At 37.6% G+C, this 12,784-nt stretch overlaps 1 protein-coding gene and 1 long non-coding RNA gene across 2 annotated transcripts; one reads left to right on the top strand and one right to left on the bottom strand.

The window, feature by feature from the left end:
- The first annotated feature begins 286 nt into the window (after window positions 1-286).
- LOC149039866 (uncharacterized) lies at window positions 287-2,197 on the top strand. Its single transcript, XM_089183197.1, has 2 exons — window positions 287-701; window positions 1,744-2,197. Exons 1-2 carry the CDS (start codon window positions 287-289, stop codon window positions 2,052-2,054), a joined length of 726 nt encoding a protein of 241 aa, XP_089039323.1. The 3' UTR covers window positions 2,055-2,197.
- Window positions 2,198-9,828: 7,631 nt separating this feature from the next.
- Window positions 9,829-11,850, bottom strand: LOC113682611 (uncharacterized). The gene is made up of 3 exons (XR_003447291.2): window positions 11,647-11,850; window positions 10,727-10,810; window positions 9,829-10,196 (listed from the first exon to the last, which is right to left on the bottom strand). It is a non-coding gene; the product is annotated as an uncharacterized LOC113682611 (long non-coding RNA).
- Between the last annotated feature and the right edge of the window lie 934 nt (window positions 11,851-12,784).

Raw genomic sequence — 12,784 nt, 5'->3', positions numbered from 1 at the left:
AGTTTTATGTAGCTGAAGTTCCCATCAGTCTTTAAAACTGGGCCCCTGATAGACCTTGTTGTTCTGGCCCCGGTTGTTGGAAAGCCGATTAAATTATCCCTCGATTAGAGGTTAATCGACGATTAAATTTCTTATCCCAAGGATAGCTAATCTAGGTTTAAAATAACGTTCCTGAAAGCAGATTTATCCCTTGATTAACTATCCCACAATTAAGCTGAGGTTAAACCAATCAAACCGGTTATTAAGAGCTAGCGGCTACGCGCGAAAAAAAAATTGGAGGGAAAAAATGGCGGAAAGGGAGAGTGCACATGGAAGTGGAAACCAAACGAAAGACAGAAAAAGAAAGCAGAATTTTTCAGTTTATGAGATTGAAGTCATCACCGATAATGTCAAAAAAAATCTCGATTTAATCCAATCCAAATTAACGAATGCTGTGACCAACAAAAAGAAACAAATGCTATGGGAAGAAATAACCCAAGCGGTAAATGCGGTCGGAACAGCCAAGCGAACAGTCACGGAGGTAAAAGACAAGTGGAAGAATCTCCATAGCATCGCCAAGAAAGAATTTGCAGAATTCAAGAGGGAGACCAAGATAACTGGAGGTGGTCGGGCTCCAAAGTCGCCGAGTGTTGCCAGCAAAGAGATTATTGAGGTGCTTGAGGACACGCCGGCGTTCAGCGGTTTGATTGGCTTTGAGACAGGTTTGTAAACAATTCTCTATTGTTTCTAGGTTACCAAAAATTTTAAAATTGTAGACAGTCAACCGGCCATGTTGTTTCGGGGGGGTTTTCAGCTTATCAATCGCTTTCCCGTCTTTGAGCATACGAAATGTTCGGACACAAGGGAGGAAAAGATAAGTTTGCATATTTTTTTTTCCAATATCCGTAACTGTATTAATCAAGTTTTACCTTGTTTAGTTTATTATCCCGTCACATTTCATGAGCGTACTTCACTAAGCGAAGGCTGCTACGGAGAACTCCAAACCGGTTTTCTGCTTTTGCGGCATTTATAGGGTTGCATTCGATTAAACCCTGTTTAAGCTGAATATAGACGAACGCTCATGACGGACTGTCAGTAATTTAGCAGACATATATATAAATTTCAGCTTCACTTGATTAATTCATATGTCGAAGATTGCATAGCTCCGTCATTTTGGAAAGCGATCTGAGGAGTGAGACAAAAACCTTTGATTTCGATGAATGTCTTGGATACGGTTTATAATTTGGTTAAAATTCGTTTTGCCAAACACAAAGTGCTCCTATTGTTTCTTTATTTATCTTGTACTAAGGAGTGTTCTTCAAATATTTACGATCGGCTAATTACATGTATAAATAACTAATTTTTATTATTTCGTTTTGACGCAACTTTGTTTATGTTTGTGATTGACGAAATAATTTGTTGTTGTACCTGTTATCATGTCCTATTTTTTCGATCACTAAACTGTGGTACGGTTCTCGTTGTCGATTTACTCTGATTCCCCTTTATCTGTCTAAAATAAGCTTAACTTTTGGTACATGATTTACAGATTTTATAAGCATTTTCGTGAATGATTTCACTGAGTTAAGTCTACCAGTACACAAATTCATTTTATGAAATTGATTAATTTATTTTTTACATGTTTAAGCCTCAGATTCCTTGCGGGAGAGATGCTCCTTCTGTTATTTCATTTATGTGATGCATAAAACTAAATTCACACTTTTTGAGCCTGAGTGAAACCTTAATTGTGCTTGAAATATTTTGTAGGAGAAGATGCTCATTTACCAGCAGAGTCTGCGAAGACTGTGTTTGAAGAAGACTGTCTGAGCCTTAATGAAGACATGCATTCTTCACCAGCCAAGGCTGATGAACAGAGGATGCCTTCAAAAAGGATAAGTAATGGCGATGTTTTAAAAATGCAGTACGAATGCCTGTGTACTCAGAAGGAAATGTTGAATCTTAAAAAACAAAAATTGAAAATGCAAATTCATCTTCTAGAGCAACAGGTCAATGCAAACCAAACCTTCGCAACTGCATTAAATGCAAATTTTGTAGTTCCCAACACCGATTCATTTTAAAGGAGGAATAGTGTAATAAGTCCTCTTAAAGAAATATTTTGGGCAAATGTTGTTCTCATATAATTTATTATAAAACATACACAATGTATTTTGTTCTCAAAATGTATTTTGACATAATAAAACAGATTCTTGAGTCAAACTTATTATAATGTGTTTTTTTTAACCAGAAACCCCTTAAATGCATATATGAATTTTTTATATTTCATGGGAAGTTAAATTAAGAGCAAAACTGATTGCATAAGGCAGAAATACAAAAATTAAAAATTGTCAGAAAAAGGTGTTGCAGATCTGGTCTCGGATGACCTTGCCATCCTCTGGACCCCGGAAGCAAACAAGATTAGGTTGATCATCAGCCTCAGCATAGCCATCCAAAGGTTCCTTTCTCAGAATTGCAATGTTGTGTAAAACTGCACATGCTCCGATAATGATGGACACTTTTTCTGGCTTCATTCTGATCTCAGAATGAAGCAGATGGAACCTTCGCTTCCACCAGCCGAAGGCTTGTTCTATTGCCACTCTTGTTCTTTTGTGGGCACTGTTGAACTCTTGCTGCTTGTCAGTGACTGGATTCAGGTAAGGGGTCATCAGGTACGGCTTGCAAGGGTAACCACTTTCACCCAACAGTAAACCATCTTCCAGGGACTGGTGTTGGATATTGAGTTGTTGGCCAATTCTTGAATCCCTAAATATGAAGCTGTCATGGGTGCTGCCTGGCCATCGTGCTACAATGTTGGTAAACATGCCTAAAATGAAACAGCAAAGAAGTTATGTGACCAGTTCTTACCTATGATGTAGAAAATCTCATCTCAGTTTATAACAATAATGTACTGCAAAGAGAAACAACAATAATTGTGTCTATGATGAACTGAGGTAACTGATACAAATATTTAGTTTACTTGGAAAACCTTTTCATTGTTTAATTTGTTTTATGAAATTTGGGAGACTGCATCATTTTGAAATCCCTGCTGATTGTTGCACTCTGTTGGTCATTAGCTGAGCAATATATTCACAAATATCCCACATTATTTCTTGCTTTTTTACTATGTTTTTCACTTTTTTATACTGTCACTAAAATATTGGTGTGATAATTTTGGTAAATTTTCCTTATGTGTGTTTGCAAACCAAACTCCACCTATACCATTTGACTCAAAAAATATTAAAAAAAAAAAAAAATTTATCACTACTCCCATTTCCTGAATATGTGAAACTGCAATCTAGTAACTCCCAACAATGCAACCCCATAGCAGCTGGTGTGCTAGAAATCTCAATCTAAACCTTCTATAAGGGGAGTACCCCTCCCTGCCAAAGGTTATTTTGCAATTTTTATAGAACACTAATTGTGACGTTTGAGTATTTTACCTACCTTTGTGATTGCAAATTGCTTGCAAATTTATGGAATGGAACCCTTTACGATTGACAAAATCGTTTTCGTTTTCATGTGGTGCCTGAATCTTTCCTTCTTGGGGCCGGCATTAAGCCTAATCCGCCAAGTAATAAGTCGGCCATTTTGTTTTGTTTGGGGAAAGTTTTCCCTCGATTAGTGAGTTAATCCACCTCGCTAGGTGTGTTAAAGTTAACCTTTATTTTAACCCTGGGATAGTGCTAATCGCGCTTTCAGGAACAGAAACTAATCGTAGGTTAAATTTTATTCTTGGGTTAGGGCGATTTAATCGTGGATTAGCGCTAATCGGCTTTCGAACAACCGGGGCCTGTTAAAAAACAAAAGAAAAATAATAGAAAAGATTGATAAGGAAAATAACAAAGAGCGAATAACCTTCTAGATATTTATTTCGCGAACGAACTGTTAAACATTCGTTGAGAATCAGAGGCATTGACAAATGATCCAATACATCTGTTTTGCATTGTTAATGCCCAAGAACTTTGGGTAACCAATTGTGTATCAAAGCTGAGTTGGAATAAAACCCAACGCTTTTTTTGTATTTGATGCTGTTTTTGTTCATAAATCCGCACAAAAGATAACCAAAGACAATTCTCACAGATTATTAGTATAGGTAATCACATGAGGCCAAGTACTATTCAGGATTAATTGCACGAGAGTTTTCCAAAATTGTCCGAGTCGCGAGGCGACGAGGGCAATTTGGAAAATTTTGAAAACTCAAGTGCAATTAATCCTTAATAGTACGAGGTCTCATGGGATTACTTGTTTATCAATAAAGGGCAAAATTTATACGAAGGAAAATCACGCGCGCAGTCTATTTTTATCTGGGAAGCAACGGATTAGCAATGCAACGGATTAGCCAATCATTAACAGGTAATCATGCCCTCTCTTGATTACTAAAAATGCCCTCGATTAAGAAAAAAATGCCCTCTCTCTCAACCAATCAGCGCTCAGTAATTTTGCCCTTTATTGATAAGAGTTCTTATACGTAGTCATCTCGACCAGTGACTGCGCGGAAGTAGCAGCAGATACTATTTTTAAGTAGTTTTATCTGCTTTCTGGTTAAAAACTGATTGAAATGCTTAACCTTCGGTTCTAACCACTGCAACGGCGGAAAAAATAATTCGAAGAAAAAAAAAATAAAAAGAAAGCGTTCACGAACAAGTTGAGTCGATGTCGTTCAAATTTGCGTGATTTTCACATAAAATATATATCAAACTGTTCCATACGCTCGAGACTTTCTGCTTATCAAGTGTTACTTTCAAAACCCTTGCTTCCGGCTGCAGCAAAATGTACCGTGAACCGATGAAATGACTGCGTGATCAGTACCAGTACAGGCACAAATGGGGTAAGTTTGACCCATTCTATCTTCTAATCAAGCCCAGTGACTTATCTTTTTAATTGTATATCGGTAAGGAACATTTGAGGAAAGTTTAAAAAAATTTTTCGATAACTGAAAGCAAGTGAATTTTAGTGATCTTATGACGTGATGCATATTCAGGCAGAAAGCATGAAAATTATATTTAGGTGAACACAATCGGCAGTAGCAGTATGTCTCTCCCAGGAAAAAGGCGCCTAGAGAATGCATCATTTTATTTTGCTGTTATTTAGCCACTAAATTTTAAGTTAGCTTTACGTCTGTTTACACCAAAAAACAAAAGCACGGAATTTCTAAATCGAGTCTCATTTGAAATCATTACCTCATAGGATATTCCCACGCGAAGTCACTCACAGCTTCCTTCACTGCCTCTTTGTTTTCTTCATCTTCATAATCAACGAAATATTCTGCCAAGCTGATAGTTAAAACCGATCCGAACGCAACTATAAGAAGAAATCTGTTCATGGCGAAGTCTACCTCGAAGCTGGCTCTCAACTACAGCTTCAAGTTGCATTACATAATTTTTCAACAGGAAATAGAAGCGTGTGGTCTCCATATCATACGGGCGTGATCATGTTAACGTAAATAGCTTAAGAGGCCTCTCTAAGTCGGTAAGTGCTCATCTTCACCAATATTCTAGATCGGAATGTAAGTAAAATCTTCTTCTACCGTTGCCGCTTTTCATCACTAAAATTTTCAAGAAAGCATATTCTATCAAAAACTGAAACACAACAAAAATCCTAACAAGCCTCAGAAAATTTCACTGTAGTTATTTGGGTTAAGTGATTATCTCAAAGACGCCTTGAACTAAGAAGCATTATTACGGCAAGAGAAACTTTCTTTGCTCTCCCTCGCCTACTGGTTTATAGCGCGAAAGAAAATTATGGGAGGCGATTGCGCAGCGCTTTATGTAAACTAAGAAAACAGGACAACTTTCGTAGTGCGAAATTTGGTTGCCCTAAAATTTGGTAGATAAATCTGACAACGTCAGTGACGTGATTGAATACACGTAACTTGTTGAGCAAAAAAAAAAGAAAGAAACTAGCAGAACACGACTGCAAAAAAATTCTCACCTCCTGCTATCACACAAAAGGATGAATAGGTATCAATTAAATGTCGGTTTGTGTAAACACAAAAAAAGGTTAAAGGTGGATGATAAATACTCCAAACAGTTTACATATTCATGAAAAGTTATTTTGCGGGGTAAAATCAGGATTGGGCCGCTGTCTGTTATGTGCAGCTATCATGATCATGTAAAATCGCGGTGATGATTTTATATCGTCGAAACTTTCTGATAGTCTTGGAGTGGACGATCCTTACAAATCTGTTCAAAATAAAAGTAACAAATTCTAAACAAAATGTAAATGCGCGAACATTTCAAAATTTTTTTCTTTGTCCCAAGTTTAAGACAAGACATAAAAACACCTTTTCTTAAAACAGAAAGGTTATAGTATTCTACGCTTATGTTTCTATTCAGGAGGAAAAATAGTAAAAACAAAGGAGGCGATGAATAAATTATATTATTTTAAAAAGGTAACGTGAAACAGTTCTGGAACCAATTTAAAAGCCTACGTGCAATAAGATCGGTTATACTGCATTTTTTTTTGGGGGGGGGTTGGTGTGCAGAAAAGGGGGAGGGGAAGGTACCAAGGAAAATTGCTTAGAGAAGAAAAATCCGCGGGCACCCTAGGAGCACTTAGACCAGGGTGAATAAAAACATGACACTAGATATGGTAATTAAAGCCAAACCCTAAGAGGTGAGCCTTACCATCAAAACGCCATCCCTGCTTAGCGTACAAAAAGGGATAGAAAAACGGAAATCCATTGCATATCAGCAGGGAATTTTGTTCATACCCGCTTTTTCGGTTACCGATTTCTTGAAAAAGCTTTAGCCACCTTTGCGACGGCAGGGTGCAGGGTGGCACACAAACACAGGGCAACGCCAAAGTTACATCCTCATCACGCAACAAAATGCTAGCAAGTAAGACTGTACACCATTTTTTTTTTTTTTTTTTTTATGATGACACGGATTCTAGACCACCTAAAACCATACCCTGATAGGCGAAACAAATAAGTACCTGCTCCAGCCAAGGTTGGAGGCACCACCTCCGCCTTCCCATGAAAAGTTGCAGCGAAAGTAAACCAGTGATAACTTATGGATTCCCGAAAGTTCTTTTGTTTTGTTCTGCCGAGGGCGGGGGGTGCTTCCTGATAAAAGGCCGATGGGAATGCACTGCTGGATGAGGCCTCTTTTTCGTGACTGGATTGAATATAATGGGTTGAATTTTCCGTAGAATATGGTCGTACGTTTTCGGGATTTTAAGGTAGGAAAAAAATGTGGTAAGGAGAGATTTAAAAATGGGAAGAATCGCAGTAAAAAAAGCGACTTAAGTGACTAGGATGGGGTCTGAAATAGGCCACAGAATAGGCTATAACTGGGAAAGAATTTTTGAGAGCCCCCCCCCCCCCCCCCACCGGATTTTGATGTTACATGCAGTCCAATACTCAGATCCATGACCCTTGCGATTCCATGATTCATGATATGAAAACCATATTTTCTAGGGTTGAACTTTCGTTTTCCTCTTCGATTTCTATATATTTGAAGCACTTGCTTGCTGCAATCGTTTCCGATTGTGACCAAGTACTGAGTAAAATCAAGAGGAAATAGTCAGACATTTTTTTTTCTCCCGAGTAAAATAAAAGTATTAAACTCCATAAAACGTGAGCGCTTAAAGCAAGTCTTTTTGTCGCACTCAAAGAGCTCTAGAGTTTTATTGATATTCGTCGTTCCTTTTTAAGTCAGCTCTCGACAGACTGTTCCTTTAAACTTAAAAACCTTAAAGCTTCTCCGTTTTCCACGCCAAAAGCTTTCACAGCTTCCCTCAACGTTGGTGTGTTTACTTAATCTTCATAACCAATGGAAGAAGATGGCAAGCAGATGACCATTACAAACATCGCTATCAGGAGAAATACGCTTGTGGCGTTGTCTGCCTTCACCCTGACTCGTTAGTAGAGCCACACGGCGCATTACAATATTATACCTCGACACAAAACATACTAGCAAGTTTTTTTTCCCCGATGCGTGATCTTTCCATGCAATAACCATAACGCGCTTTTTTATCTACTGAAGTGCGTACCTCCTCTTCAATTCTATAATTATTCAGCTAGGATTGCAAAACCTGTCTGCTACCTTGCATTTTTCTTCTGAGACTATTCGCGATATGATATCAAACTGAAACACAATACCAGTCGATTGCAGTCTGATCAACATCGGAGAGCATTCATCGACAGCACGCTGAACTGAGAAGTATTTCACTGAACAAAACGAACATTGTGATTATTCGTTATCAAAAAATCCTGCCATTCATCATTAAATAGACCTCTGAGCATATTGATAGCTTGCCTGGTGTACATTTAATTCGAATATGCCATGGGTATTCAGCGAACTAAAATGGAACTTCTTTAAGTTCATTACGAACGTCTCCTGAGTAAGGAAAATTACGAAACCCAAAATCCTGATTAATACACTTGCCACTTGCCATAATCCACATGACGAGAGTTATGGTTTATTGCTCTCTGGGGAATTGTCTCCTGTCCAAATAATTTTTTTTTGTTTTTTTATTTTTTTTTATTTTAGTATAGGTAATGGCATGACTTCGAGTGCAATTTAAAATGAGTAAGCAAATAATGAGTAAGTAATCTTTTCAAAGACTGTTTGTGGTCTTTGAAAAAATTTACAAGTGCTTATTTATTCCATATTGCACGAGAAATATCATGTGACTACGTACTAGTAATATACATGAAAAAAAATACGAGACAGCCTATCATAATTATGCAGAAGCAAAGCGCGCGCATCGAGAGCAAAAAATAATTTATTCAAACTGTGCATTCGTTCAAAACAACCGCGCACGATCAAAACAATAATATACAAGGATATTTTCACATCTTTAAAGCGCAGAAAGCTCATAGTCCGGCTAAACAGTTCGAGGAATGTTCAGTCTGGTTTGTTACTCCTTTGCACTGGATTAACCCTCTTCTTCATCGAATTACCTAAAAACTGCATTTATCTTCACCAATCAGAACTGAGTAATTTTCACATGTATCTTATTAGCAAAGTTATAAAACTTACCTAACGTTTTCCCCCTCTTATCAAATTCTCTTGTTACGTAAGTACGTAAGCTTGCATGGCATAATTTCGAGACTGAAACAACATACTTTAATATACTTGAATCAAAGTTTCCCGTCAGTCTTCGAGTCTGGGCGGTCTTTTAAAATATGTTACAATAAAAGGAAGAAATTGAAATGAATAACAGATTTGATACCCAGAAGCCCCCTCGGAGGGTCCTTGAGTGTAAAGTGTAGGTTTATTTATATAAGAATGTCTTTAATTGCAATAATATAGATATCCCATAGATAAGCTTTCTTATTTAATAGCCTGTACTTATCAGCACAAATATTAATAATGCCTCGTGTTCGTTTAACCTTACATGCTTTGCTATTGATGAGTCCCGGTTAATGTAGAATTTGGCCCTTTGCTTGTAAGGAAGAACGGTAGAAAACTCTCAACCCGGCATAAATTCCTTTGGATCACGTGAGAAAAGCGGGAACAAACTGTTGGAAATGTGACGCAACACGGAACTACAAAACCGAAAACACAGTAGGGGGAAATGAGAACACTTTCCAAAGTGTAGTACATGCTTCAATTAACTACATAAAAGTTAACCACTCGCAAGCACTAAAATGTGTACTCAAGTGTCGTACGTTTATGTCGCTGCGAAAGTAAACGAGAGAGTAAATCTATGGGTCTTTTTTTTTTTTTTTTCGGGAAGGGGGGAGGGGTGGGAGACTCTAGTAAGACCCCTATCTGAAATGAGAAAGGATTGTCGTTATCACTTCTCAGTCAAAGAAAATAGAAGAACAGGAGCTCTTATTACCGAGAGACTTACGTAGAATATTCTAAAAGTGTCAATAGTGGGTGTATTAATCAGGCCGTGGGCCTAAGTAAATATACAATTTTTATTTTGTCGCAGTTAAGTGATGACATCTTGTCAGACGGTGTAGGAAAACGACTTCGATACCAGGGGTCAAAACGGTTTGAAAAAGAAAGGAAAGCTTCATCCTATTGAGCACAAAAATATGTGAATTACATTTCTTGTTTATTGCTTACGTTTTTAAACCAAATTTACCTAGGAATGGTATACATTACTGTGAAAGAAAATGGTTTGATATAAGGAAAACAAACCTATTTTTAAGCTTAGCTAGGGCCTAAGAAATATTTTTTGTCTTAGCTACGCATTACTGCAGAGAGGGATTTCCAAGATTAAATTTTTCTTTTAGTCTTCGAGTTTGGACGTTCCCCATAAATCTGTTGATACAAAAGGAACCAATATAATGAAAGACAAATTTAATAATCAAAAGCACATAGAAGGGTCCCCATGTGTACAGTTTATGTGTAATGAATATCTTAAATTGCAAATGTGCGGATAACTTATTAATACGCTTTATTCAATGGTCTAGTAATTATTATTGCTTGTGCGACCGGATAACGAGTTACAGTTAAATAACTCAGTCGCATAAAACTATGCATTGAATAAGGCTCAGTTAATTTGGAATTACTGGTGCGTTGTTTGTTAGGAAGGAGAAGGAGGGGGAAGTGGGTGGAACTACGAAAACCATTGAACCAATATGACAATATGAAATCCGTTGGAGGACCTAAGGGAAACGGAAACAGACTACATCAAAATGTGACATCGGGTAAGGTAATCAAACCAACGCTAATTTTGTGAGAGGTAAGCAGTCTCAACAAAGCTCCACCCCAGCTGAATTGACTTCCATGTTTCGAAGGAAAGTTACCTAGAAGTAACCGGCCTTATGGATATCAAATGTTTGACATACTTAAGCCATTTCTACCCCGGCGACGTACTCTTGGATCGACTGCGGCTGCGGCGAATCATGGGGCGTGCTGCATCGTCTGAATCGCTATGAAATGTTATGATAGAGACAACTCAGTTAGTCACTCGGTTGAAATCGCCACCATTTTGTGATATTAAGGTACTGCGCAAACGATAATCGTCGTTATTGCGATAATTCCGATATATCGGCAATATTTGAACAATATTTCAGTTGGAATGATAGATCGGCGACGTATCGCAGTGTTACTGTTCTTGCAGCTGTTATATATCGCCGATCTATCGTTTAGCTCCAAGCGAATGATCGTTTTCTTTCAGCGATATATCCTTTGAACCAAACGATACATATCGCTTCAGCTCAACGATATATCATTTTCGCCTCCTCGATATATCGTTTACATCCAACGAGGTATTCATGCCACCCAATGATGTCTCGTTTACACTGAGCGATATATCGTTCCAGCTTAGCGACATATCCTTCCGGTGACCTCGATATCGTCACCTCCAAGCGTTTGAACGGTGAGGCAATATTACGCTCTTCGACGAATTTCTTAGCAGACTTGCACTGTCCAAGGTTTATCTATTGCAGGAGAAGTCATCTCTCAAATTAACATAGTTTCTGGGAGTATGATGAATTTACGTCGGTTTCACTGGATGTTCGCCACAAGTTCGCTACACATATGCAACGTCACTACCTCAGCTAACTAAGTTGACTACCGCACAAAGAATGATAATTTCTAAGGAAGGCTATTTCAACATTTTATTTACTGATAGAGCCTATTTAGTATTATTCTAATCCCGGTTGAAGTCAAACTCGATGAGGCTGAAATTTCTTCTTATCTGTGTGCTTAATTGGTGGTGATAAAATACGATTTTTAGAGTGAATTTCTACTTTAAATTTGGTACCTTGTAGGATTTTCATCCATAGAATCGTTCCTGACTGTCATGTTGTTTCCGTTTCCACACGTAGTAAAATTAAATGTTAGAGCGATAACAAGAATCGCTCCATACACAGCGATAAGGAGGAACCTGTTCATGGCGAAGTCCTCCCTTCTTCTGGGTCACACGCTTATGTGCATGGTACATTTTGTACCTTATTATAACAAGAACAAGAATATGATTTACATATTACGTGATAGCCTTAGAGGAGCCTACTTTATCAAGAGATCAAGAGTTCCTTTTCATCAATATCAAATTTTGTTATTTTGATGTAGCCAACAGGGAGGACATATTTGACCAAAACATTACTTCTGGTGCGAAAAAGTTCTGTAAATTACGCGATATTGGGTTGTCTGAATTGAATCAATGTCTTTTCATAAATCTTAACATATTCATAGTTAAACAATTCTCTCGTTTCTTAAAACAGACTGTGTCAATAAGAAAAGACAGGGAGAGCACTTCCTGACAAATAACCAAGTCGAATCGATGCTAATTAGAATTAAACGTCGATGCCTTTCTTCCTTTGTGTCGTATTTTGATGAGTCCAAGAGTCTGGTAAGCTGTGGTGCACAATGTAATACATATCCTTTGATAGTGAGTACAAGTAAGTGACCTCCATATTGTGTTTTTGAGTTCTAAGAGCCTTCTTTATCAGCAGATAAAGTGCTCGATCAGTCCTGTTCACCAATATCTAAGTTTGGTATGTGGGCCTTATTATGTTTTACAACCTGATCTAACCGGCTTCGAGGACGAAATAACCCAAAATACCTCTACAGGCGCGCTATGATCATTATTTATCCATTTCATTCTTTTCTTAAAACTGATCAGTTTATTGGGAAAAGAAAAAGAGAAGAAAAACACTTCTGCTTATCTTTGAATAGCCTAATCCAACGTTCCTTCAATATTCTAGCTTTAATAAAGGCTCCATCATGAAAACTATATTTGTCCATTGACGTAAGCATCTGAAGTGTTTTCTTTTTCTTCCTCTTCTTCTATAATATTCAGTTGTTTATATAAGCGCGCAACATGTCATGTTACTCCTAATGATATACATGAAAAAATCACTATGTTCTGATTGGTTAAGATATATGCAGTTTTCAGGTAA

The sequence above is a fragment of the Pocillopora damicornis genome, chromosome 9, assembly GCF_964200805.1.
Source record: "Pocillopora damicornis chromosome 9, jaPocDami1.2, whole genome shotgun sequence".
Lineage (NCBI taxonomy): Eukaryota > Metazoa > Cnidaria > Anthozoa > Scleractinia > Pocilloporidae > Pocillopora > Pocillopora damicornis.
This window is presented reverse-complemented; position numbering and strand designations above follow the sequence as displayed.